Here is a 26,027-nt window from a genome sequence, read left to right as displayed (position 1 = left end):
ATGGTGTCGAGGAGTGTCGGAGAGAAAATTGTAGTGGCTAGGAGCACTAGAGAATAAACAACACAGAGTTGAGTTGGCAGCAGTGTAGATGGCATAGAGCAGAGGGCAACAACAGCGCAAAACATTCAGAGGGTCAGTGCAGAGACTAGTAGCAGTCAGGTCCCAACATTCACATGGTATCATACTGAACACAGTTAATTCAGTAATTTGGGATGTTTTTCTGTTGTTGATGCAGTAGCAGCAAAAGTTTGTAGTGCAGAGGCAATTGGCAATGGCAGTTCTAGCAGTAGCACAGATGCAAAAATTCAGAGGGAGTTGCAGTACGAATGCAGTGTTGACAGTGGCAGGCTTAACAACAGTACAAATGCAGCATTTGCGCAGTGGTTGATGGACAGCATGTCAGACATCAGCAACGTCGAGGACGATGATATGAAGTCAGTGTGATGCTTCAGTGGGAGGCATTGATAGAGCACATTCCTCGCTAAGAGGGAGTGTTGATTTCTAGTAGCATCAGATGTGCTCTAAGTCTCAAATTTTGCAAGGAGGCTTGGGCACATGTATTCCAAAGAACCCAGAAAGCGTTTTGGGAAATTCCACCCAAAAACAGTTTTATTAAAATAATTAATTATTTTTAAAGGGACCCTAAATCTAAACTTAGGAAAATAAAATAATTAAAGGGGATTAATATAAATTGTGGGTGTAACTTCTAGAAGAAGACAAGGATCAAGAAGAAATGATCTTCGCCATTGATTAGCTTCTAATCTAAGTCGTTGAATGTCAATGAAGAGATTATTTAAGGAGGCTTGAGGGTCACTTGGAAAAACACACATCGAGATGATCAGTCAGATCGAATTACTGAAGCTAGAGGCAGCGCTGTGATTTGTAGTGATCACGCAAAGAGGGGCAGAGGGAGTTTTCGCTGGAGGATCTTCTCCGGAGCCAAGAATACTCAGCAGAGAGGCAGAGAGACACGTAGAGGAGGCAGCGCAGAGGCCAAAGAGGCTAACACAGAGCCAGGAAGGGCTCACGCAGGCCCCACGCAAATCAACGCAGAAGCTTTCACGAAGAAGTTCAAATTTGATGAGGAGGTTGACGCTTATGAGTCGAGAGGGCTAGAATCAGCCCCTAAGAAGCAAAATCTATTCCCAACAAAGGTGATGTAGTGCCTTAGAGGCTGACATAGGCCCACGCAAGGGCAACGCAGAAGTAGTCGGGGAACTCGTTGGTTCAGCTGCCGAATTAGCCAAGACTTGTAGTGTAGAGTGAGGTAATCTCACTAATTTCTTTTGTAGAGTGATATTCTCTGTACTGGATTGCCAACAAGGCATCCAGAGATTGTATTCAGAAATAACTTCAGCTTAATAATAAAAACCCTCATCTTTTTTGCACTAGTTTTCCCGCATTGGGTTTTTCCGAGTACGTTTGTCCAAAAACAATTGTGTCATTTGTGTTGTATCTTTCTCTATTGTTCAATTTCTTGTTTCGGCATATTATTTAATTGGTGTAGGCTACAGTGTATGTATTTCGATGTTTGCCATAGGAAACAACAAATAACTTGTTCATGTAAATCTAACAACTAGGAGAAATATCATTAGTTGTTGCAGTAGGGATTCCGATTTAAGGAATTTTCACACTACATGTACTTCATGTGTTGGATATGTGATAGGGGACACACTTGATGATTGGATACATTTCCTAATTTTGAGATAAAAGAGGGGCTATGATGATGATATAACCTTTTTTTTGTAAGTTTGTTGGATGATGACTTTTGATGTAATAATCCCCGGGTGTTAGTGCACCTTGAGTTGGGCTTTATGTCTTGTTTTTAACATGGTGGATTTTTGCGAGGGAGAACATCTTTTATTTACATTGTACAACGCTTTAGTGCACCCCACATTGGCACACATTTTCATGGTAATTTAATTTCTTGGTAACTATTTGGAAAGGGACTCCAATTATATTTGAGCATTAACCTTTCAGCAAGCATGTTCAGGTTGATTTATTCAAATTAAGTTAATCTATTTATACAGATTAAGGGTAATAGATTGGCCGCTTGGTATTTTGGGAATTGACCACATATTTTCTTGTGTATCGCTCCATCTACTTGGCATCCCGTTGATCCCTAGAGGTTGGTTGCCTCAAGATTCATACATGTTGATTGGTTGCAAGCATCTTGTGGACTCCTTGTTAAATTTCTAATATCAGCCAGATTTATTTTCTCATGACAATTTACCCCCAGTTTATTATTTATTTATCCAAATAATAACCGAATCATCGAAATATAAAATCACTTTAACTTCTAGAATTAAAAATATGCAACGGCAATAAACAATAAAAATCAAACACACATTGCAAAAATTAGTTAACCCACAAATGCGTTGAAAATGTAGCGAGTAAAGGTCTGTTGTGTTGATATATGATGTTGTTGTCATTAGGAGGGGATGTTCTACATGTACTTCATGTGTTGGATATCTGATGGGGAACACACTTGATGATTGGATGGATTTCTTAATTTTGAGATGGGGAGGGGGGGGGTATGATATAAACTTTTTTCGTAAGTTTGTTGGATGATGACTTTTGATGCAAAAATCCATGGGTGGTAGTGCACCTTAAGTTGGGCTTTATGTCTTGTTTTAAACATGGTGGAGTTTTGCATGCAAGAACATCTTTTATTGACATGGTAGAACACTTTAGTGCACCCAGCATTAGCACACATGTTCATGGTGATTTAAGTTCTTCGTAACTATTTGGAAAGGGACTCCAGTTATATTTGAGCATTAACCTTTTTGCATGCTGAAAATATGTGTAACTAGGTTCAATCTTCATTAGTATGAAATGTATTCTTGTAAATATAAAATGAAAAGAAAATTATTATTATTATTGAAGCATGGGTTTCATGCTCAAGTTCTTTTATTTTATAGGTCAAGCACCCATTGAGTGCTTCTAGGGTTTGTCCTAGGTATAAGAGTCATTGTCATATATGGAAGACCCTATGGGCACATTGTATATTGTAAAGAAAAAATTATTTTGTCTTGAAAGTGTCAAAATACCTCCAAGATCAAGTCGGCCTAATGAGCTGTAAAGTTGGCCTACATGAAGAGCAATGTTCACCCTTGAAGAAACCTATATATACGAGGAACTCGTCATCCATTTGGATCATTCTCTCAATCATATCACATGCGAAGAAGGGAGAAGCAGAGGGTCGAAGAAGGAAGTGCAACGAAGAGAAGGATAAGGAAAGTCGAAGTGTTTGGGTCTCTCTACATTCTTTTGGGAATGCGAAGTTAGGGTTTTTGCACTAGGGAAGTCTAAGGTTCAATTTTGGAAGCAAGAAGAGCAAGAAGGCAAGCAGAGGTCTCTTAGGGTTTCCTACTAGCCCTAGGATCCATATCAAGTCAAGGGAAGAGCAGTTAGAGGGGGATCGAAGTCTTCTAGAGAGGAGGCAGCAGTTGCAGCAGTTGTTGGGCAGAAAAATTTCGGATTAACTGGGAGGTCGAAGATATTGCAGCTGGAGATCGAGGAAGACTTGATCTTGGATAGTATTTGTCTAAGTCTAGGTCATGGTATTCGTCAATTGAAAGATCTGAAAGATAAGAAGAGATTTTCGGGTTTTCCCCTCAAGAGGAACGATTTTGGCCCTGGCTTGTAGCCTATATATTGTCACTATTCTTACTGTCTTGGTAGTTGTTTGATGTATTGCACATTGGAATAATAAAGATCAAGGCTAATAAGTAAAAAGGTAACACAATCAATTATCAAGTGAAGAGAATTAGCATATACATTGCCTTATTGAATTCTCAACACTGCAAGCATGTTCAGGGCAATTTATCCAAATTAAATTATTATATTTATCCAGATTAAGGTTAATAGATTGGCCACTTGATATTTTGGGAGTTGACCACATCTTTTCTTGTGGATCGCTCCAACTACTTGGCATCTTGCATATTCATCTCTGGAGTCAGTTGCCTCAAGATTCACACGTGTTGATTGGTTGCATGCATCTTGTGGACTCCTTGATAAATTTCTAATATCAGCTTGATTTATGTTTTCACAACAATTTAATTTATCCCCAGAGTGTTATTTATTTACCCAAATAATAATTGGTTCACCGAAAAATAAAATCACTAGTATCTTTAACTTCTAGAATTAAAAATATGCAGCGGAAATAAACCAGCGAGATCAATCACACATTGAAAAAATTAATTAACACACAAACGTGTTGAAAATGTAGCGAGTAAAGGTCTTTTGGCTTGTGCCTTAGCCAGTGAAGACCTTAATTTGTCTTTCTCTCAATATGAGTGCGAGCTCATGAGTTAGACTTCAGTTAGGATGAGTTTATTTCCAATTTACTGGAATAACCATCAAGATGGCATGCATAGAGTTGGAGCTTTAGTTAAATGGAGTCTTCATCAATTTGACTACAAAACGACGAGGCAGTCACAAGCTCAGTTAGAGCGAGTTAGAATTTAGTCTTAAATGAAGGAAGAACGAATTAATACTCCAAATGTTGATTAGAAAGAGAAAGAGTATCACTCTCAGTTAACTAGCTATCAGAGCTTGAGGTTCTAAATTGACTTAGGCCACTTGCATGCTCAAATTGGATCTATAAAGAGGAGGACTAAGGCACAAGAAATCACAAGTTTGTGAGATCTTCTTTGATTGTGGAGAGTGCAAAATTGAGAGCTTGTGTCCTAAGAGATACGAGATCACAAGTGTGCAAGGATTTAGGAGATTGTGCACATATTTGAGAGCTTGTGTCCTAAGAAATCGAAGATCACAAGTGCGCTACGAAATAGGGACTTTCCCTATAAAATAGGAGCCAGGATTTGGGCAAGGAAATATGTGTTGAAATTCTGATGTTCCATGTTGTTATAATCACTTAAATCCAGAACTTCTTTATGCTGCAAAATAAGTTAAGTAATTCTAGATAGAACATAAGCCATATGCACAATGGAAGACAACCAAGAATTCTATGAGATATAGAGAATTTAGGTCAATGACCCGGGCAAAACCCACAAGGGGAAAACCCAACCAGATTCTTCTCCTATTAGAAATCAATTGTTCAGCAGAGATACAAAGTACAACGAGAGAATGAAGAAGTTTGCCCAAATCTGAAGAAGATCTCTAATAGTAGTAGCTGATGCAAACATTGAATCACCTTGGCTCTCCAAGATCTTCTCTTGCTCTTCAAGACTCTCTCTCTCTGTGTCTCTAGACTCTCCAACTCTCTCTTTCTCAAGTTCAAATTCCCCTTTCACAAGCACAAGTGTATCAAGTCAGGATGAGAGGCACAAATATATAGGAAGAGCTAGGACGTCGAATTCATGAGGGAGTAACTCCTATGCCTTTAGGAGTTACATATGCCAAAATAGAGTGTAGCTTATGCCATAAAGGAGAGTAGTGTAACTTATGCATTTAGGAGAGAACTGTAACTTATGCATTAAAGAGGTGTCAGAGGAATATTTTTATGACGAGTCATTAAAGTGTGTAAGAGGTGTGTAAGAGAGAGAGGGTAACATATGCATTAATTGAGGGGAGTTACATATGACATGATTGAGTCTCATGACTGAGAGACTTGAATTCCTTTTTAATAATAATATCATAAAGAGGATAATAGCAATAAGAATAATAATATTGATGATTAAGTTAACAATTAAACAATTGAGATTGATTAAGGACAAGTTAAGTGATTTTCCATCATATATATATGATTACAAATTGATGAAAGGTGATTTACTATTTTTGGAAAGTCATGGTTGCAAAGATAGACATGAATTTCTATTTTTAGAAAGTCACTTTAGAAAAGTCAAAAATCAAATTTATTCAAGAAAATTCATCCCATAGCTACCAATTTTCAACAATATGGGCTCCAGTGTGCAAGAGAATATGCGCAAGATCAGGAGATTTGCATGGCAAGTCAAGGTTATTCAGCGGGGGAATCGTTGTGTATTAGAGGGTTGAGATCAGGCAGTGATCAAGGCAGGCCGAGATCAATTGTGTCAGCTGAGATTAGTGAACACATTGCTGATAAGATAAACACCTTAGTATATTAACTCGAAAATTAAAATGCAATAGAAATGGAGTAATCAATCACACTACAACAACAAATTTATGGCCGACAAAATCTTCCTTCATATTAAATTTCTCATGAAAATTTGGGCATAGACTCATAGAGAATACATAGAAAAATACAATTGTTGGGAACCTAGAACTCAACCCCATTGGAAAAAATCTGCCTCAAGGAAATCGGTACCACTGAAGAAACTTGACCTCTAGAAAATTCAGCTTCCCTCACCAACAATTCATCCCCACTTTCCCTCACACTGTCCTTGGGCACTTGAGAAATTCATCCTTTGGCTATTTCGGCCCTCCTTCAAAAATTTGACCCTCCTCTTCAGCTAATTTGTGTGAAATTTTTATCTATTGCATTAACTGGAAATTATTCTTCTAACTATAAATTTAATTATGCAATTTATTTGCTACAGCAAACAACGAATAAAATCACAACTGCAATTTTCACCATAAAAATACTGCAGAAAATAAAATACTGAAAACTGAGAAATTCTAGCACACACATAAGAATTTTGACAGTTGTTTTTAGAATATTGTCCCTGGAAAAACCCAATGCAGGAAAATCGGTGCAGCAGATGAGGGTTTTATTATTATTTTTCAACAGCAATTCTGAGTACAATAATTTAGATGCCCAACTGGCAATCTAATACAAGGAAAATACTAGCAAAATTATTGTGAGAATTTTCTCTCACCCCATAGCTAATTTTTGCCTCCAAAATTACCTCCCTAGCCTCTGCGTTGAGCCTCCTACATCACCCTCTGCGCAAAGCTTACACTGACCCTATGAGAATTTCTGCCTTCCTTCCTTTGCCTCTTCCGGGGACTAGAAACCTTCCTCCTAGAATGTTGCTACCCTCCTCTTCCACCTACTACTCACCCTCTGGCTCTATCTTCTCTGCTAAGCCACTACTACTGAAAAAATCAAATTGCCTAGGTAACTAAGTATCTGCACTGATGTATTCTCCATTACCACATCATCTCCTCTTATAATCCACTGCTAGAGCACCAACAGCCAAGATTAAAACTTAATCAATGGCTAGGATCATCTCTGGATCTATCTGTGTGAGTTTCTAGATGATTCTCACCTTATCTCAATTAATACTAATTAATTATCCATATTCCCTAAATTTAGACTTTGGAAATATTTTAAAAAACGGTTAATAATCTAATTGAGACACTTCTAGGCAGAATTTCTGGAAACGATTTCTGGGTTTTGGAGATCTCATGTATTCTAGCCTCTCCACCAAATTTCGTGGCTAGAACACATATGATGCTACAAAAACTAACACTCCCTCTTAGTGATGAATGTGTTCTAGTGTTGCACATCCTGCCACAACACCCTGTCTCTGCTTCATCTCCTGCCACGCTACTAATGTTTGGTTGTTGTTGCCCACCAACCACTACGCAACTCTAATATACGCTTGTTGTTGACCTTGTTGTACTGCTACCAACACTGCATCTACAATACAACTTCCTCTCATTTGTTGTTGCTACAACTGAGAATCATCCAAGGTAATGTGCCTCTGCTACTGAAACGGGTTCTCCAACATAGCCATATTTTCTCTGAAATAGACGAACTTAGCTCTTCCTAGAGCTTTCGTGAGAATATCTGCAGCCTTCACTTCTGTGGGAACTGCTCCATGTTGTACACAATCTCTAATGAAATGACATCAAATATCGATGTGTTTCGACCTAACATGAAACACTGGATTCTCAGAGAGCTTTATGCATCTCTGATTATCACAGTAGACATTGGTCGCCTCCATCCTCTGCCTGAACAAGCTCACTAACAACTTCTGAAGCCATATAGCCTCGCACGTAGTTGTGCTTTTTGCCATATACCATGCTTCTGCATAGCTCAGTGCTACTGACTTCTGCTTCCTGCTACACCAAGAAACCATCCCTGATCCAAAACTGAAGTAGTACCTAGAGATACTTTCCCTGTCCACTAAATTCCCTGCCCAATCTGCATCTGTGAATCTGCATAATCTGACATCATCTCCTCGGGTATATCTTAACCCATACTTGACTATGCCATGCACATACCTCAGAATGTGCCTCGTTGTTGCACAATGTACCCTCTTCGACTCTACCATGAACTGACTAAGGGTATTGACTGCGAAGCAAATATTTGGCCTAGTATTGACTAGATACATGAGAGATCCAATAAGTTGTCTATACAAGGTGGGGTCGACATCCTTGTCATCTGATGCATCTATCTTCTTCCAGTTGGTGATCATGGGCATAGACATGGGTCTGCAATCCTGCATTCTGAACCTCTTCAAAATATTTGTAGCGTATCTTCCTTGCCCAAGGAAGATCTCCCCATCCTTCTACCACACTTCCAATCCTAGGAAATAGTGCATCAACCCCAAATCCTTCATGTCGAACGTTGTTGCCAGGTTCCTCTTACAGTATGATCCTGTCAAAAAGGGAACATCCACATACAAAACTAGGATGAGTGGCTCACCCTCTACCATCAAATAGTAAAGGTTGGGATCTGCTTCACTCTTGACGAAGCCCATCTGTTGCAAGTAATTGTCAATCTTACCATAACAAGCCCTAGGAGCCTGCTTGAGTCTATATAGAGCTTTCTTCAGTCTGCACACATGAGTGTGCCTCTCATGAGCCTCGAAGCCCTCTAGTCATTCTATGTACAATTCTTCCTCTATCACCTCGTTCAAGAAGGTTGTCTTGACATCCATCTGGTGAATCTGCCATCCCATTTGAGCTGCTAGGGATATAACTGACCGGATATAAGCAGTATCTGGAAACAGAGGCGAAGGTCTCCTCATAATCTATCCCTTCTTTTTGTGCATACACCTTTTCCACGAACCTAGCCTTGTACTTTTCCACACTATCGTCTGCAGCGTATTTGATCTTGTATATCCATCTAGAACCTACAACTGATTTGTCTTCCGATCTTAGCATTACCTCCCAAACATCATTCGTCATGATAGAACTATATTCTTCTACCATGGCATCTACCCATACTTGATGTTGTGTGGCCTCCTGAAAGCTAGAAGGTTCTGCAACCTAAGCCACCAATGCTTGGTACCTGTCAGGTTGTTTGCGTTGTCTTTTGTTTGTCCTAGGAGTTCCAATAAACTCCTCTACATCTCTCAATGTCTAACGAACCTCTCTGTTGGCTCGACCACTAGTCGTGGGAGGTTCAACCAGCTCCTCCTCATCCTACCTCTGTTGCTCCATCTGCTGAGAACTCCTCGGATTTCCTGCACCTGAGGAAATACTGGTATTGGTCACAGTACTCGATCCTTGTGACTGTCCCACTGGCTGCCCCTGTGGTTGCCCCTACTGTTGGACCAAAGGAGCTTTTTCTCACTGATTTGATCACCTGCAGGCATCTCACGAGATCTCCTGAAAGCCCAGTCTTCCAAGAACTTCACATCTCGCCTTACTACAATCTTCCTATTGCTAGGAATGTAGATCATGTATGCCTTTGAGGTTTTGTTGTACCCAACAAAGAACCCCCTCTCTGCAGTCTGATCCAGTTTGGTACGTTTCTCATCTGGCATGTGGCAATAAGCAACGCTGCCAAAAATTCTAAAGTGACTAACTTATGGCTTCTTCCCTGTGAAGACTCCTTCTGGTGTTTTCTTCCCCAATGCACTATGGGGAGTCATGTTCTGGATATATATTGTCGTGTTACATGCCTCTACCCATAGAAATCCGGGTAAATCCTAGTCATATAACATAGCCTTTGCAGCCCCAACAATGGTTATGTTTTTCCGCTCCGCTACACGATTCTATTGTGGATTGTATGGAGTTGTCCATTCTCTCTTGATGCCTTCCTTTGCACAGAAATCTGTGAAGTCTTTATCAATATATTCTCCACCATTATCTGAGCGAAGCGCAATGATCTTCTTCCCTGTCGCATTCACCACACGAGCTCTAAACTCTTTGAAACAATAAAAGACCTCATCTTTGGTCTTCAAGAAGTAGATCCAGGTTTTCCTGGAATGGTCATCAATGAAGGTGACGAAATATTCAGCACTGCTAAGGGCTCTAGTGGACATCGGGCCACAAATATCTGAATGTATGAGTCCTAACACGCCATCAGATATGTTGTCACTTCTTGGAAATGTTGCCTTAGCATAGTTTCCAAGTATGCATCCTCCGCACACATCATCGTGTTCTGTGCCTTGTTCTGGAACCCTTGTTACTTTTTCTCTAAGCATCCTAAGTGTTCCATGGTGTAGATGTCCCATTCTCCTATGCCATAACTCATTCAACTCCTTCCCACTGCTATTGTCACTGTGTTTTAGTGCCATTGGAGAATCAATCTGTAACCAGTACAATTTGTTACTTCGAACTCCAATCAGTCTTACCCTTTTTCCATCTTAGGTGTTTGACATACACTTTCTTCCCTACGAAGTGAATATCATACCCCTTATCCTCTAACTGGGATACTAAAATCAGGTTCATACCCAATCCTGACACATGCAATACATTTGTAGTGCTGGTTCTTGCTCCTGACTCCCTCCGAAAATCTTTGGTACCTCTCCCTACTGGAGTACATTTTGTCCTGTTTCCCATAGTAATATGGAAGTTCATCTGCTCCTCCTTATAGCTAGAGAAATATTCTCTAACCCCTATCATGTGAGTTGATGCTCCACTGTCTATATACCAGACACCTTGTGAAGTTGATCCTGATAAGCAAGAAAATTCGTCCTCTAATCTAGAAGACAAATCTGAAGTCTCTTGAATGTTACTTATGTCCATGGTTATGTTGAAGAATTTATAGTGTGTTATTCCTCTTTTACCTGACACTGGTTATGCACTAGCAATCTGCTGCAAAACCTTATGTGTCTTGCTAGAGATCTGCCCAACGAAATAACTGAGTTGCTCCCTCTACCTCTGGAATCACTCGAACTGGAAGGATCGAATTTTTCTGCCCCTTTCTCAGAAAACTCAAACTTCCTCAAGCAACTCGACCTCCTGCCAAAAAGATTGTGCTACCGTTGGAAATTTCAGTCTACGCTCCTTTGCCTAGCAGTGCCTCCCCTTCATTTTTGGGCTTTCCAACTGATCAACTGTGCTCTGATACCATGTGGAATTTTTATCTATTGCAGTAACTAGAAATTATTCTCCTAACTATAAATTTAATTATGTAGTTTATTTGCTACAACAAACAATGAATAAAATCACAACTGCAATTTCCACCATAAAAATACTGTAGAAAATAAAATATTGAAAACTGAGAAATTCTAGCACACACATAAGAATTTTGACAGTTATTTTTGGACAGATGTCCACAGAAAAACCTAATGCGGGAAAACTGGGGCAGCAGATGAAGGTTTTATTATTATTTTTCAACAGTAATTCTGAGTACAATAATTTAGAATCTAAATGCCCACCTGGAAATCTAATCTAAGGAAAACACTGGCAAAATTGTTGTGAGACTTTTTTTTTACCCCACAACTAATTTTTGCCACTGAAATTACCTCCCTAGCCTTTGCGTTCAGCCTCCTACATCACCCTCTGCGCAAAGCTTATGTTGACCCTATGAGAATTTCGACCTTCCTTCCTTTGCCTCTTCCGGGGACTAGAAACCTTCCTCCCGGAATGTTGCTACCCTCCTCTTTCCACCTACTACTCACCCTTTGGAATCTATCTTCTCTGTTGTACTACTGCTACTGAGAAAATCGAACTGCCTAGGTAACTGAGTATTTGCACTGGTGTATTCACCATCACTACATCGATCTCCTCTTATAATCCACTATTGGAGCACCAACAGCCAAGATTAAAACTTAATTAATGGTTGGGATCATCTCTAAATCGATCCCTGTGAGTTTCTAGATGATTTTCACCTTATCTCAATTAATACTTATTAATTAACCATATTCCCTAAGTTTATACTTTACAGAATATTTTTAAAAACGGTTAATAATCTAATTGAGACACTTCTACACAAAATTTCCAGAAATGATTTCTGGGTTTTGGAGATCTAATGAATTCTAACATCTCCACCAAATTTCGTGGCTAAAACACATCCAATGCTATAGAAAACTAAGAATTTGGCCTCTCCCTTTCCTAGCTTCAACGTCCCAAATCTACTACTATTGTTTAGTTAGAGATTTTGTGATCAAACAATGTAATCATCAATTAATAAATGTAGTGATTAAAAGATTAAGCATTTGGAAGTTACATAACTTCTCCTCTCCTACTATGTAAGGATGTACAAATTTCAAAATCTGCCCAATCTAAAATTTCTACCTTACCTCAATGAAGCCATGGATTTGGTGTGCCCTCCAACCAATGGCTCCTCAACTAAAGCTTTCCTCCTCAAACTGCGTCTCAAGAAATTACATGCTCTTAGGGCCAAGCACCCAAGCTCCAAGTGCCTAACACCCTCCTTTGAGATCGTTACTCCACACAACAAGCACTCGTCCTCCTCAACAAGTGCACCCTTACAAAAGAAGCCAAAAACATTACGTCTACAACTACCACAACAAGAAGTGCACCACCTTATCATTGATCCCAAGGCAACCATACACCCAATCTAAGCTCCTGCATGTAAGTCATATAATAAACAAATGGGCCAGAAGACTCTCCTAGCTAGGTGAAAACACTTTTGAAGCAAACAAAAGCTAACAAATGAGACATTACATCTCAATAACGTATCAATCTATTCTATCTTTTTCTTATGTGCTCTCATACGTAAAAACTAACAAGGTATCAAAGCCACAATGAAGAGAGTGTAAAAGGGAAGTGGGTAAAGAAGTCGAGAGGATACTATGATTAAGGAAGGCACCCAAGGACTGCTAACAGGCACAAGTAGGATAGAAGATAAGCATGGATATATAACCAAATCAAGATGAGTTTAAGGGTGACACAAAGTTTCCAACCTAACATCAACAATATCTTAATTCATTAAAAGCCAATTTATATTTATAAAGTGTGTACCTCTAAATTCTATCAAAACTTTGAGAAGTATTGGGCAATTAAACAATTGTAACAGCCATGTGGTTTGAATATAAGTGCATACACACAATTTTCCTAGGAAAGGAGGTGAAAAGTATAATGAATGAGAATTCTCAAAATCAGTTTGATGAAAAAAATCGAGATTATAATGTCGATCAAGTTATCTATAACCAATGATATGTTTTACCTAAAGTGCAATATGGTGATGATGTTTTCACAATTTGGGAGTGCTTGTCAATTGGGTTTAGCTTGAAGGGTTGAATGAATGAGCATTTTGCTCCCCACCTAGGTTCAATTCCCACAAGTGACATGTTGAGCTCTTAATGAGTATATTGTTGTCACAACCATAAGCCATGTATTGACAAAGCTTTGAGATTCTACATAATTCAATTTACCATAGGTACCACCCTCAAAATGAGGGCAAGTGCTAAGTCTTCCTGATGTGTATTTCATGGGGAAAAAAGATTGGGAGCATTTGAAAAGCATCAGTGATACATCAAAAAAAGGTTAGCATTTATCTAAAAAGATTTTTTCTTTCTAATAAAGATAGCAATATATGAGTCTCTTCAAGAACATTCGTTGAAAATAACTTAGATTAGAGATAGAAGAGATGAAGACATGGTAATTATTGTGCTATTAGGAGTTGTTAGAACTATTCAAGGAGTTAGATCACTTTTCTATGCACAAACTTGACGATGTGTGACCTACCATAAAGGGGTTTACACATTGTGAAGATGTGAAAAGCTTACTTGTGACATTGATCCATACCACTCAAGCTTAACCTTGACACCAATCCCTCCCAATAAGTGAAGGGTCAAAGGACTACCAAAGTAGTTGTCATGGTCAAAAGAATCTAAATATGTATTAGAGAAGTTTGTTTATGGGATGAACTACAAACATATTATCAAAGTTGAAAAACGATACAGAGGTAGGGTTGCGTTATGTCTGTGTAATGTCCTCTCCCAATTGATTGGCCAAGGAAGCATGAAACAGTGTATCCAACCCCGTAGGCTATAGTCTTGATAAAGGAGTAAAACCCAATTGTTCCAACGTTGGGGCAACATTGTGTAAATGTTGGGTCAGCGAGAAAAAAAAAAACAAAATTGGGGGTTGCATCCACAATCGCTCACATTTGGAAGCCCATGAAGAAATATATAAATAGAGTTGGAATCAAATGATCCTCATCAAATTGGATTAAATGCATTTGTTTTCTTGAGTTGTAGCTTTGAAGGTTTTAAGACCCCCTTTCCTTTACTAATTTCGGTGGTGAAAGACTCCACCTTAGTAAAATTCTCTTTACCTTTCTTCTCTGGTCTAGAAAATCATGGGATTCACCAACCTAAGGAAATAGTAGAACTCATGGCATTTATGGGACAGAAAATTGTGGCATATCTAAGGAAAATTTGTGGCTCTTCTAAGGTGAAAATTTGTGGCTTTCTAAAGTGAAATTCATGGTTTTTCTGAGGTGAAACGCGTGGCTACTCTTAGGCAAGGTTCGAGGCATCTCTAAGGCAGAGTTTGTGACCTTCTTAAGACAAAATTTGTGGCTAGTTTGAGGCATTACTCGTGGCATCTTTAAGGCAAGAACTCATGACCTCTCTGGAACAGAGTTTGGCAACATTCCTGAGGCGATTTGGTGGTGGCTCGAAGGCCACTCAAAAGTATTTTATGAGGCAGATTTAGTGTCATTTAAGTCAATCTGTGGAACCCTCTTTGTTCATGAATTTCGGTCATCCACAGTAGCGAAGATAACAAGAAGCTTAGATTGTTTGAGGGTTAGCCTTCGGCCCTTCTAGGGTTAAATTTGTCATCAATGCAGACATTCATAAACAATTTCCGTAAGACAATAAGGGTAGATATGTTGCTTGTTGAGTGCATGAGACTTGTATGCCTCCAAAGGATACTTGAAATGTTACAATAAAAAAAAGGAACACCCATCATTCAACTATGGGAGACAGAGTAGGGCAAGGAGGACAAGAGCCTAGTGATCTCTTGCAAGCAATAATTCTGGAGCAGCAACGAATGACTAAAATGCTCGTACAAGGGCAATAGCAGATTGCCCAAGGGAAACAACAAATGACGCAACTCATTGTCCATGCTATAAACAATTTGGATAATAATGGTGTAAATGTTGGTAACATGACTGGTGCTAAAGGAAGTGGCACCCATAATCCCAGTTCTTCCAATACAGTTTGTCATGCATATTATGGGGCAACTAGTGGGAGAAGTCACAGACCCTTACTTCCTCAATTTTTAGATAATCAGACAGTAGCAACCCAAGGAGTGGCAAAACAAAATGGACTCTTCGATGAATACTTTAGAGAATACACAACATTAGAGGAGAATACATGGGCAGCCATGTCTTTCCAAGAATTTAGCAACATCAAATAGAAAAATAGACTCAAGGGCAGCAAAATTTTAATCTAATGCGCAAGGTAAGTAAACTATCCCTCCCTTATTTTGATGGGTCATCTAAATGTTCAGCAAGAGCTTGGGTGCAAAAATTGGACACCTACTTCAGACTCAATCAGATGCTAGAAGCAAACACTATCCAATTTGCCACATTACATTTGGAAGGAGAAGCACATGAATGGTGGTATCATGGACTGGTTACGTTAGGGCATGCGAACATCACTTCTTATGTAGACTTTACACAAAGGTTGATAGATCGATTTGATCGAAAGAACCCAGATATACACTTTCGATAGATCGATTTGATCGAAAGAACCCAGATATACACTTTCGAGAGTTGGCACAACTCAAATAGATGGGTTTGCACAAAAAGTATATCACAAAATTCAAACGAACCATAGTCGTGTGATAGACATATCTAAAGAAAGACTAATCACGCTCTTCACAAAGGGATTACCGAACCCCTACAGTGTTGTGTTAAGGCATTCGTTCCCGCAACCCTAAAAGATGCCATCAAGAAGACTCGAGATATGGGATATGCAACAACCAAATCTAAGACCCCGTCCAAGCCTTTCATCCCTCGAAAAGACAAGGATAAAATCCCTTTCAATGTGATTGGCCCAAAAAGGACAAGTTGGACAAGGAAACCCGAAGAGATATAAGAAGAAAGAAACCATGCTTCACTTGCAAGGAACCATGGCAACTAGGACACTGATGCCTAGGTAAAGGATAAATCCATCACATTGAAGTAGTCTCCAGTGGCGAGGATGAAGAAGAGCCCACCTCAAATGATGAGCCTAGCAACCAAAGGAAAGAACAGCCACAAGAAGAGACTACAGAGGAAAAGCCCCGCGAGGAGAAGAAACCTCAACCAAATGTTAAGATTGCTTCTCTATCAAGAACCCTCGATATTACACCTTCAAGATCAGGGGAGTTGTCCAGGGACAACTCATTACAACCCTAGTTGATGGAGGATCTACGCACAACTTTATCGGTGCAGTGTTAGTAGCAAAAAGAGGTCTTCCCAAAAAAGAATTTGAAGGGTTCGATGCGATAATAGTAGATGGGTACAACTTGGACTGCACATGGGTAATTACACTTTTACCAATGATTTTTATTTAATAGATCTTGCGGATATCAATTTATGTTGGGGGTTCAATGTCTATATCCATTGGGAAAAATCACTATGGACTACCAAGCAATGGAGATAGAATTCAAAGCATCAAATGGCAGTAAAGTAGTATTGAGAGGCATGACTAATGGCAACCCTCAAGTTGTTTCCACCAAAAGAATGGAGGCCATATTTAGACATGGGGATGAAACATATGCTGCAAAATGTTTGATTACAAGCCAAAAGACACCAAAAATAGCAACTCGTAATATAAGGCATATATTTAGCAAGTGTTGAATAAGCATGGCTAGGTATTTGATGAGATTCCCGCGGGACTACCTCCCAAAATAGGGTTTGAACATACCATAGAGTTAGAATAAGGGGCCAATCTTGTAATCACCACACCATATAAGAAATTCAAGGATGAGATAGAGAAGTCAATCCAAGAATTGCTAGCTATGGGACACATTAGGCCCAACTCGAGTCCATTCGCTTCATCGATAGTTTTGGTGAAAAAGAAGGATGGCATGTGGAGGATGTGTATTGAATACCAAGTACTCAAAAAAAGAACCATTAAGAACAGGTACCCTATTCCCGAAATCGATGAATAACTAGATGAATTACATTAAGCAATATACCTTTCAAAGAATGACCTACGATCAGGATATCATCAAATTCGGGTTCGAGTGCAAGATGTGCCAAAAACAGCTTTCCAATTTCACTATGGACACTTTGAGTTTCTGGTCATGTAATTTAGCCTAACCAATGCTCCTGCCACATTCCAATCTTGTATGAACAACATCTTTAAATGAGCTTCTGAGCTTGATAGTTAACTATAGTTCTGATCTTCGGTCCTCCATTGATGATAGTTCTGGTCTTGCTGTAGCTCACAAACTTGGCATTTTCACCAAACAACTCGGTTGTGTTACCCAGAGAAGGAGTGCAGAAATAAGGAAGAACAAGAGGTCAAGGCTCTTTGGAGAAATCACAATTCATTGAAATAGTAATCTCGGCCTTGCAATTGAAGTAGTAATCTCGGCCTTGCAAGAATCGCAGAACTCGACTCTGTTGAGGGATCTGTGAAGATAGAGTTTGGCATCTTTGAAACAGACTGAAGAGTTCATATAGAGCAACCTTGTGACATATTGTTGAAGCTGATCCTTGAAAATCCTCTTGAAGCCATAACAGAGCACCATTGAAGACTATTGCTTGAAGACTTGTTGGAGCAGATTGTAGAGGAGCTTTTGAAGCCAGAATTGGAGCAACCCACTCTTGTACTCTTTGGAACAGGATTGAAGATCTTGAAGACAGAGTTGAAGCAGACTTATTGAAGTAGCCATCACAGCCCTTCTGAAGGAGGAATCTTAGCTCATGACAGAATTGTTGTGAAGACCTTAAACCTTGGAAAGTGCAGAGATATCCTATATCTTGGAGAAACAACATTAGTGTCTTTTGAAGCAGCCTCCTCTGTATCTCTTGAGCAAATCCTTGTTGGAGCATCCTTGAAAACAATTTGAAGATCTTGAAGCCATTGTTGAAGAATTGTTTTGTGTAGTGTTGGAGCAGATTTATTAACTCTTGTTGAACCAGTCATCTATGAAGAAGCAACATTGTTGAAGCCCTGATGAAGTAGCTTTAAAGAAGATTGTTTGTGCAGACATGAAGAGTCTTGGAGACACATACTAGGCTTGTTGGAGTTGACCTTGATGAACTAGCCCCTGAAGTATTTTGGAGACTATTTGAGGCATTTACTGAAGCAGATCTTGGAGTTATTTTCAGGACTTGTTGAAGAAGATATTGGAAGTCTTGAAGTAGCACTAAAACCATCTTGAAGAATTGAGGGTTAGAGCCCTAGAGGATTGGAGTCCTCACACAAGGTTGGAGCCTTATGGAAAACCAGGTCGGAGCCTGAATTGTTGAGAGGATTGGAGTCCTCAAGTAGACCAAGTTGGAGCTTGGTATGGTACAGGTTGGAGCCTGGTTTGATTGTAGATTGTAGTCTTCGTCTAGGATTGGAGCATTGAAGGAATTAGAAAGTGTTATTGTACAAATTGGAACTTGAATTGTTGTAAAAAAGGGCTTGGATTCCTCGTCATTCTTATTAATAAAAATATTCTTTTATCATACATCTTCTGTTTTACTAAGTGATCTTAACTGGTATAAGATAACGATTGTAAAAGAAATATCGATTCCCCCCCAGTGTTTCCAACATAAGGAACATGAGATCTCTAAAACCCAAAAATGGTTTCGTCCGAAAAGCCTTAGAAACACCTCAATTAGATTAATTAGCCAATAATTACATATTTCCTAACTTAAGAAAAGCGGTTAATTAAATTAGATTAATTGAGGGATGTCGATTTTGCTCTAGAGACTTCCAGAAAAGTCACTTGATGGAGTCAAGATGATCATAGCCATCGATTGAGATGTGATCATGGTCATTGGTTGCCCAACAAAAGATTATAAGAGCAGGGTCGATGGGGTTGGAAAATACATCGAAAATCATTTGAGCAGTTAGACTACCCACTGGTAGCGATTCAGCAAAGGCACAGTGGAAGTTAGGGAGACACCGAGCAGCAGGGTTTCAACAGAGATTTGGGAGTAGGATTCCAGAGGAAATTTCCTCAGATTTTCCAGTGTCTGAGTGATAGGAGGAGGATGTCGAAATTATCTGCAGAGGAGGCCAATTTAGCCAGTTTATATAGTGTGAGTTGCAGGAGAGACCACATTTCAGTGGCCAGTTGCCAGATATATCATCCAGAGGCAGAGTGAATGGGTCTAGAGCAGTCCAGGAGGCAGAACGACTTGTAGAGAAGGGTTCCTAGAGGCTATACGAATTTTTGGGAGCAGCAGTGCGCTTTTCCAGTGAGGAATGTGAGTAGCCAGGAGGACTGTGGGTTGCCTAGGAGAGGCTAGATCAAGTTGCACAAGGAGACAACGAGTCTCTGAATTATTTTGACAGTGGGGATCAATATTTTCCAAAGGTTTGCCATTCTATGGAAACTAGTTGCAATTTCTCAAATTGTTCAATAATAATAAAACCCTCATCTGTTGCACTAGTTTTCCCTTCGGGGTTTTTCTACATACAATTGTCCAAAAATGACGGTCTCAAAATTGTGTGTGTGTGCATTATTTTCTCAATTCCAGTATTTTTTTCTATAGTGTATTTTATTTGTGAATAATTGCAGTGTGAGTTTATCGATATTTGTTGTTAATATAATTAACATAAGGCAAATGAACTGCATAAGTTAGGGGATAAATTTCCAACAGCTACAATTTGTGGAAATTTCATAGAGAAAAGAAACTAAGGGGCGGAGTAAGTTCTGAATATCTTATTAGATGGAAAAATCTTATGGAAGAAGGCGCCACATGGGAAGAAGAAAGAGTCTTACAAAATCTGAATTTGTGAATGCTTGAGGGCAAGCAATTTCGGGAAGGGGGGACTGTAATGTTCTCTCCCAACTGATCAGTTAAGGAAGGACTAAATAGCATATCCAACCCTGTAGGCTATAGTCTTGATAAAGGGGTAAAACTCAATTTTTCCAATGTTGGGGCAACAATATGTAAATGTTGGGTCGGTCGGGAAAAACCCAAAATTGGTGGTTGCATCCACAACCCCTCATATTTGAAAGCCCATGAAGAAATCTATAAATAGAGGAGCGTTAACTATACTTGCCACAGTGTTGAATTGGTTGTATATAGCTCTGATTTATTGGACAATAAGTACATTTTGTGGTGGAACTGAAAATGTCATATTGCTACCATTTCTAGTGTAATTGTTCAATAAGTTGTTTATGATGTGAAGAAACTTTTGTTATCATATGAGAGCATGAATACATATAGCTTTTTTGTTGGAAGCCATAACCTGAATAGGAAACCCTGAGGGCAAAAAATTACCCTGAGACATCATAGTGTGCACATGCCAACTTGGATATGTTGATCAATGGATGCCAAGTCAATCTTATGTAAGACATCCATGGGTAACATTTAAAGATGGCAAGAGGGACCACACCACAAGAATGTGTGCAAGGACCTCGAAAAGTCTTGAGGTAGTTCATAGGGAGCCACAGAGACCTCTATATTGAACAAATATGTAGAACTATATCCACCAGGAACAACGTGAAAAAGAAAACACTACACATCCCAAAAATAGAGAAAGATTAAAGAAGCTTTTTTCCCCAAAATTCTAGGAAAAAAATATTTTTAATAGGGCAACAAAAATAATTGTCTTGTTTGGAGTGTGCCAAAGTGAGATTTTTGTGGAAACTCTGATGTTATCACAATGGTAGAATAGTAATTATAATGGTTTGTGGGATTACAGCAATAGGGGCATAATTTATATTTTTAAGTCCTAAAATATAGTATCAGAATTTTTCAAATTCGTAGAAGGAACATTTAATTGTGAGTATAGAAGCAAGGTTTTTGTTGACTTTTTAGGTGTGTGGGGCGGTACTAGGGTTGTTATACATATTTAAAAATGGTTGATCTATCCCATAATATGTTGGAAGATAAACATAGCTTTAGCAGTAAAAAATTTACTACATGGAAATAGAGACCGTTTAAAAAAACTTGATTCAGGTGCATCCAAACATTCTAAAGATCACAAAAATTCCTATATTGATTTTGTTAAGGTCAAATGCAAATTTGGATGTCTTAAGTGGCAGGGAAGAACACAAATTTGAAGGCAAGATAAGTGTGCAACTTCAGATGACAAGTAAGAGGTTTCTATTTAGGGATGTCTATTATGTCCCTAGTTTTCTGAAATTTTTAATTTTTGTTATATTATCAAGCATCGCTCACAGTTACATGGTGTCTCTAATAATAATAAATGTTTTATTGTTGACTAAAAGAGAAAAAAGGTGATTGCTATGGGCATCAGAAAACAAGGATTGATTCAATAAGTGGATGCTAAAGAGAAGTAGTTAATTATTTGAAAGAACTAGGAGAAATGAGAAGGGAAGCAGCAGATTCACTGTGCCTTATTGGCTAAGTTTCATGAAGAGATGAATACCTGTAGGAAGGGTAACAATGACACAATAAAACAAGATCTTGCTTCCTTAAAGAACGAAAAGTTAAACATTGATATGTAAAGCTGCCAAGTTGAGGTGCAGGAGAGTTCAATGAACAAGCCAAGTTCTATATTAATGTTTGAATGTTTGATTATTCAACCAACAATGTCTCATCTGACAAGTAAGTCATTGTCTCATAAGAATGGTGACATGGATCGTACTTCATCAACCTAACCTGATACAATTCACTTCCAGCTGTTGATTAAACATTGTATTTTGGAGCAGATAGGAAATGTTTGTCTAATATTTTGTGAGCTGCCAAGTTGTGGCACAGGTGAGTCCAATGAACAAGCCAAGTTCTATATTATTCAGGGTAATGTTGATTATTCAGCCAACATTGTCTCATCTCATTAGTGAGGTAATGGTCAGACATAAGGATGGTGACATGAATTGTACTTCATAAGCCTAACCCGTTACAATGCACTTCTAGTCACTGATTAAGCATTTTATTTTGGAGTGAATTGCAAATGCTTGTACAAAGTTTTGCTTTTGTTTTGGAACAAGCAATTTATGCAATATGACCATGATGGAGGGTGTTCGATATAATGATCATAATTAAGACCTATGTCACAAGGTTCGTTGCATTTGCAGGTTGTAGTTTCAATTTTATTGATTTCAAAATCCACCTTAAATTCACCTCAAGTTCACCGATCTTGATATCATTTTGTAAAATCTGCAGGGAAACACTTTGTTAACTTATATGTAAGATGAGGCCACAACCACAAAGTGAAATAGGGTCTCAGACCATCCATATCCAAATTTCCTCTCTATAATGTGTAGACACATCCAAATTTGGATAAGGGAAAACATCCAAATTTTGATTATATGAAGGTCATTGTGCCTCCAAGAGCCAATGAAGGTACATAAAATATGTGTTGAGAGAGAATTAAACAAAGCACCTACTTTCATGCCAAGAGGGTCAACACTGGGGTGTACAGGGAGCCAATGAAGGTACATAAAATATGTGTTGAGAGAGAATTAAACAAAGCACCTACTTTCATGCCAAGAGGGTCAACACTGGGGTGTACAGGATAAACTATGGGATTTGCGAGTTGTACCATGCGTTGTGCCAATTAATATAATTTTAAATTAAAATTTATTAGATTATATCATTATTGTATAGGTAATTTATAGATATATTAAAAATGTCATAAATTATTTTATTAAATTTATTTAGATTTTATATTAAAGCTAATAATATTTTTAACAATAATTTATATAGAGAGAGAGCAAGGGGGGGTGTGAGAGGAACCTAATGATGAACCTTATATGAATCTCATCGAGAAATTCAATTTTGAATCAAATTGCATTGTTATCGAATTTGAACCTAAACCATGTGACTTTGATTAGGATTTAGATATACTTTAGATATTCAAAAAAGGCTTGGTTAGAAACTTTATAATGAAATGAAGTAATCATTAATTAATAATGTAGTCATCTGAAGATCATATATTCGGGAGTTACATAACTACTCTCTCTCCAATGTAGTGAGGCATTGATCACTCAAGAGTCAATAATGTATCTATCTATTCTTTTTTATTCTTATGTGCATCCCTGTCTACACTCGCGCGTGTCAAAACTGACCAGGAGAGTGTTAGATATAATGGCCATAAATTAGAATTAAGCTGTACTTTAGCAACATAATAAAGATTTAGTTAGAGTCTTCATAATATAAGTGATGTAATCACCAAGTTAATAAACCTTGTCATTAAAAGGGTATTTGAGAGTTACGTGACATACTCCTCTATCTCTCTACGTAACAAGGCACTGCATCACCTAATAATCAATCAATCTATTCTCTCCCATATTCTTGAATCTTTTGCATAATCCTGTCTACAATCTTGTGAGAGTAAATCCAACACTACGTAGGAAAGAAAGATGGAAACTTAACAATATACAGAATGCATACCTTTCCCTTGACTTGGACCTGAGTTTGAAGGTTTGTGCTCTCTATAATTATAGAAAGTATTAAGTGTGATCTTGAACTTTCTGCATTCATCTGCGTTCCAGAAGTGTGCCGCCTTTCTATCCCTTTACATACAATAGCTTCCAGCTCTTCAAATGTAGATATAGTCACAAGAGTAACATTTTCCACCATAACCATTCCCTGCAAAAATTATCCATCAATTTAACATCCTATTGCTAATATCTAGCAACAATGAGATTTTCAATTGAGCGCCTTAATTTAGCTCACAAAATTTCAAAAAAAAAAAAAAACCTACAACACATCCATAAAGAACTAGAACCAAATTTATTGACTGGACCAAACAAACAGTGAAAATATAGTTACCAATAAAACAGCAAATGCTTCACGGTATATACACCACTATCTCTAATACCTTAACACATATAATTGGAGGGTTATAAATTTATAGTACAAGAACATGATGAGAGTCAACTGAGACAGTTTTATTCATAAAAATAAAGCATTCACCTTTGTATCTTTCTTAATGTCAAGTTTCAATCTCTTTCCATTCTTTGGCAGAAGCAAATCTACAAGTGCGTCCTGGTATAACTCCACCATATACACCTGCATTATTGACAAAAACATAAGAGTAACCTCTGGAACAAGCCCTGGATCTAATGGCAATCAATCAAATAAAAACAGCAAAATCTGAAGTAACAACTCATATACTTGTAAGTAAATATTCCGACACTCTTTAAAGATTTGACGTCTGATGTTATTGTTCGCAGCTAAAACTAGGATTAGTACAGAATGAGAAGCACATATAAACCAGACACACAGCAAGACCCATGGTATGTATAAGGCATAATCGTTGGTAATATGATGGTATTAACAAAAATTTAAAGTTTAAACAGTTCCATGACATGCATCAAGAGGAAACCTCTTGGGACCCATCAAGTCATAAGTTAAGATTAAAGTTTAAACAATGTTTCAATTCAAATATAAAGAAGTAGTAATACCCTCAAATATAAAAATAGCAGGACTGTTCATTCCCAGCTTACATCTACCCTCTGCCTGCTCATGACTGGAACTGGTAGCTTCAATATGTACAGTCAGAGGTGCATTGGTAACAGATTTGCTGGTCTGTAGTTTCTAAATGGCATCATTAACATTCTCCAAATTCTTCCCGAGATTTGCAGAGCCTGCCTTCATTTATTATTTTCCTTTTTAGCCGCTTTGTAATCAACTCGCGTTTCTTACATAGCATGCTGCCATTCATCAATGATGTCAGCTTGCCCTTTCAATTGTTTAGCTTGTCGATTGATAATATTGCAAGCTCCACATCACTTTCCTGTTCTCTTTACATGCTGCTTCTGTAGTTTCTGATTTTATTCATTCAGAAATTGCCACATATTGTAATAAGTTTGACACTTCCGCATCAACATTTCCTAACTGATTCAGAGTTCCTTGCATATACAAATCATTGGCTAAGTCAACCCCTGATCAACCCATCTCGTTCTTTCTGCAAAGATTTGGTCCTGGATAGGTTAATAAATCTTACTTTTGCCAATTCTTCTTAACTATGCTTCTTTTGAGGAAAAAAAATTCTCATTCTGTTCATCTAAATTATGATATTGATTCTTCCATTTAACATACCCAGCAGTATATCCAAGGACTCTTCCAACATAATTTTTTGTCTCCTTACCTAACCTTCATCGCCAGGTGTCATACCTGGAAATGTTCACTTATCATGGCACCTGGGATAAAAGTTGAAAAAATGACCAGTTGTGCATTTTAGTTCGACCAACAAGTTTGACACTCGGAAGAAATTTAAATTTCCTCTCAATGTTTTTGTCCTTTTCCACAGTCCAGGGTTTTTCTGCATGACACAGACCATAGTTCTAGACATTTATGGGGTCACTTCTAAGGGGTCAAAATAGCCATTCCCTAGGAATCTGGTCAGTCTAAAGTTTAAATGAACTGTGTTGAGAACTGTAGTTGAGTAGACTGTGACAAACTCCTGGAAATTTCACCATCATCCTTTTTTATCAAAGAGCTATAGACAGATTTCAGAGAAGAATTTCCTGGATCAGAGAAGCCACGCACAGGCCTCAGAACACCTAAATTTGAGAGTTGCATTTATCATATTGGATTTTGAATCAGAGTTTGCATGCCTTCTACAATGTTTTCTTCATCAATCTCATCAGCACCCTATAGTAGCATTCCATGGATAAGTCGAACCCTTCCCTCCTGTCTTTCCTCAAAACATTTTAGTTTAATGTTGTAGGTGACAATCGCAAAGCAGAGAACTGGAACACTGTCGGCCCATCAAGAGTGTCCATTTCCTTATTTTCCAAGGAAAACCATGTAGGAAAACTCAAAGGATGCTTCCCCACATTCATGATTAGCATCACTAGTAAACCCATTGATGTAGACTAACGTGACTAATTCAGAGGGCTTTGAAACAGGCACCAGCTGGCATGAACCTAGCCTAATGCCCAGCAACATTGACAAC

At 38.4% G+C, this 26,027-nt stretch overlaps 1 protein-coding gene across 1 annotated transcript in view; it reads right to left on the bottom strand.

Moving 5' to 3' along the window:
• LOC149155655 (kinesin-like protein KIN-14I) overlaps positions 1 to 26,027 on the bottom strand; it is a 102,118-nt gene that overhangs the window by 11,434 nt on the left and 64,657 nt on the right. The window contains exons 20-21 of the mRNA XM_089445864.1: positions 24,041 to 24,136; positions 23,516 to 23,713 (exon numbers count right to left, since the gene is read on the bottom strand). Of these exons, the coding sequence (XP_089301990.1) occupies positions 23,516 to 23,713; positions 24,041 to 24,136 (294 nt within the window). The remainder of the gene's footprint in view (positions 1 to 23,515; positions 23,714 to 24,040; positions 24,137 to 26,027) is intronic.

Source organism: Pinus tabuliformis, chromosome 9 (genome assembly GCF_031772625.1).
Source record: "Pinus tabuliformis cultivar Carrire ecotype Pingquan chromosome 9, CPIR1, whole genome shotgun sequence".
In the NCBI taxonomy this organism is placed as follows: Eukaryota; Viridiplantae; Streptophyta; class Pinopsida; order Pinales; family Pinaceae; genus Pinus; species Pinus tabuliformis.
This window is presented reverse-complemented; position numbering and strand designations above follow the sequence as displayed.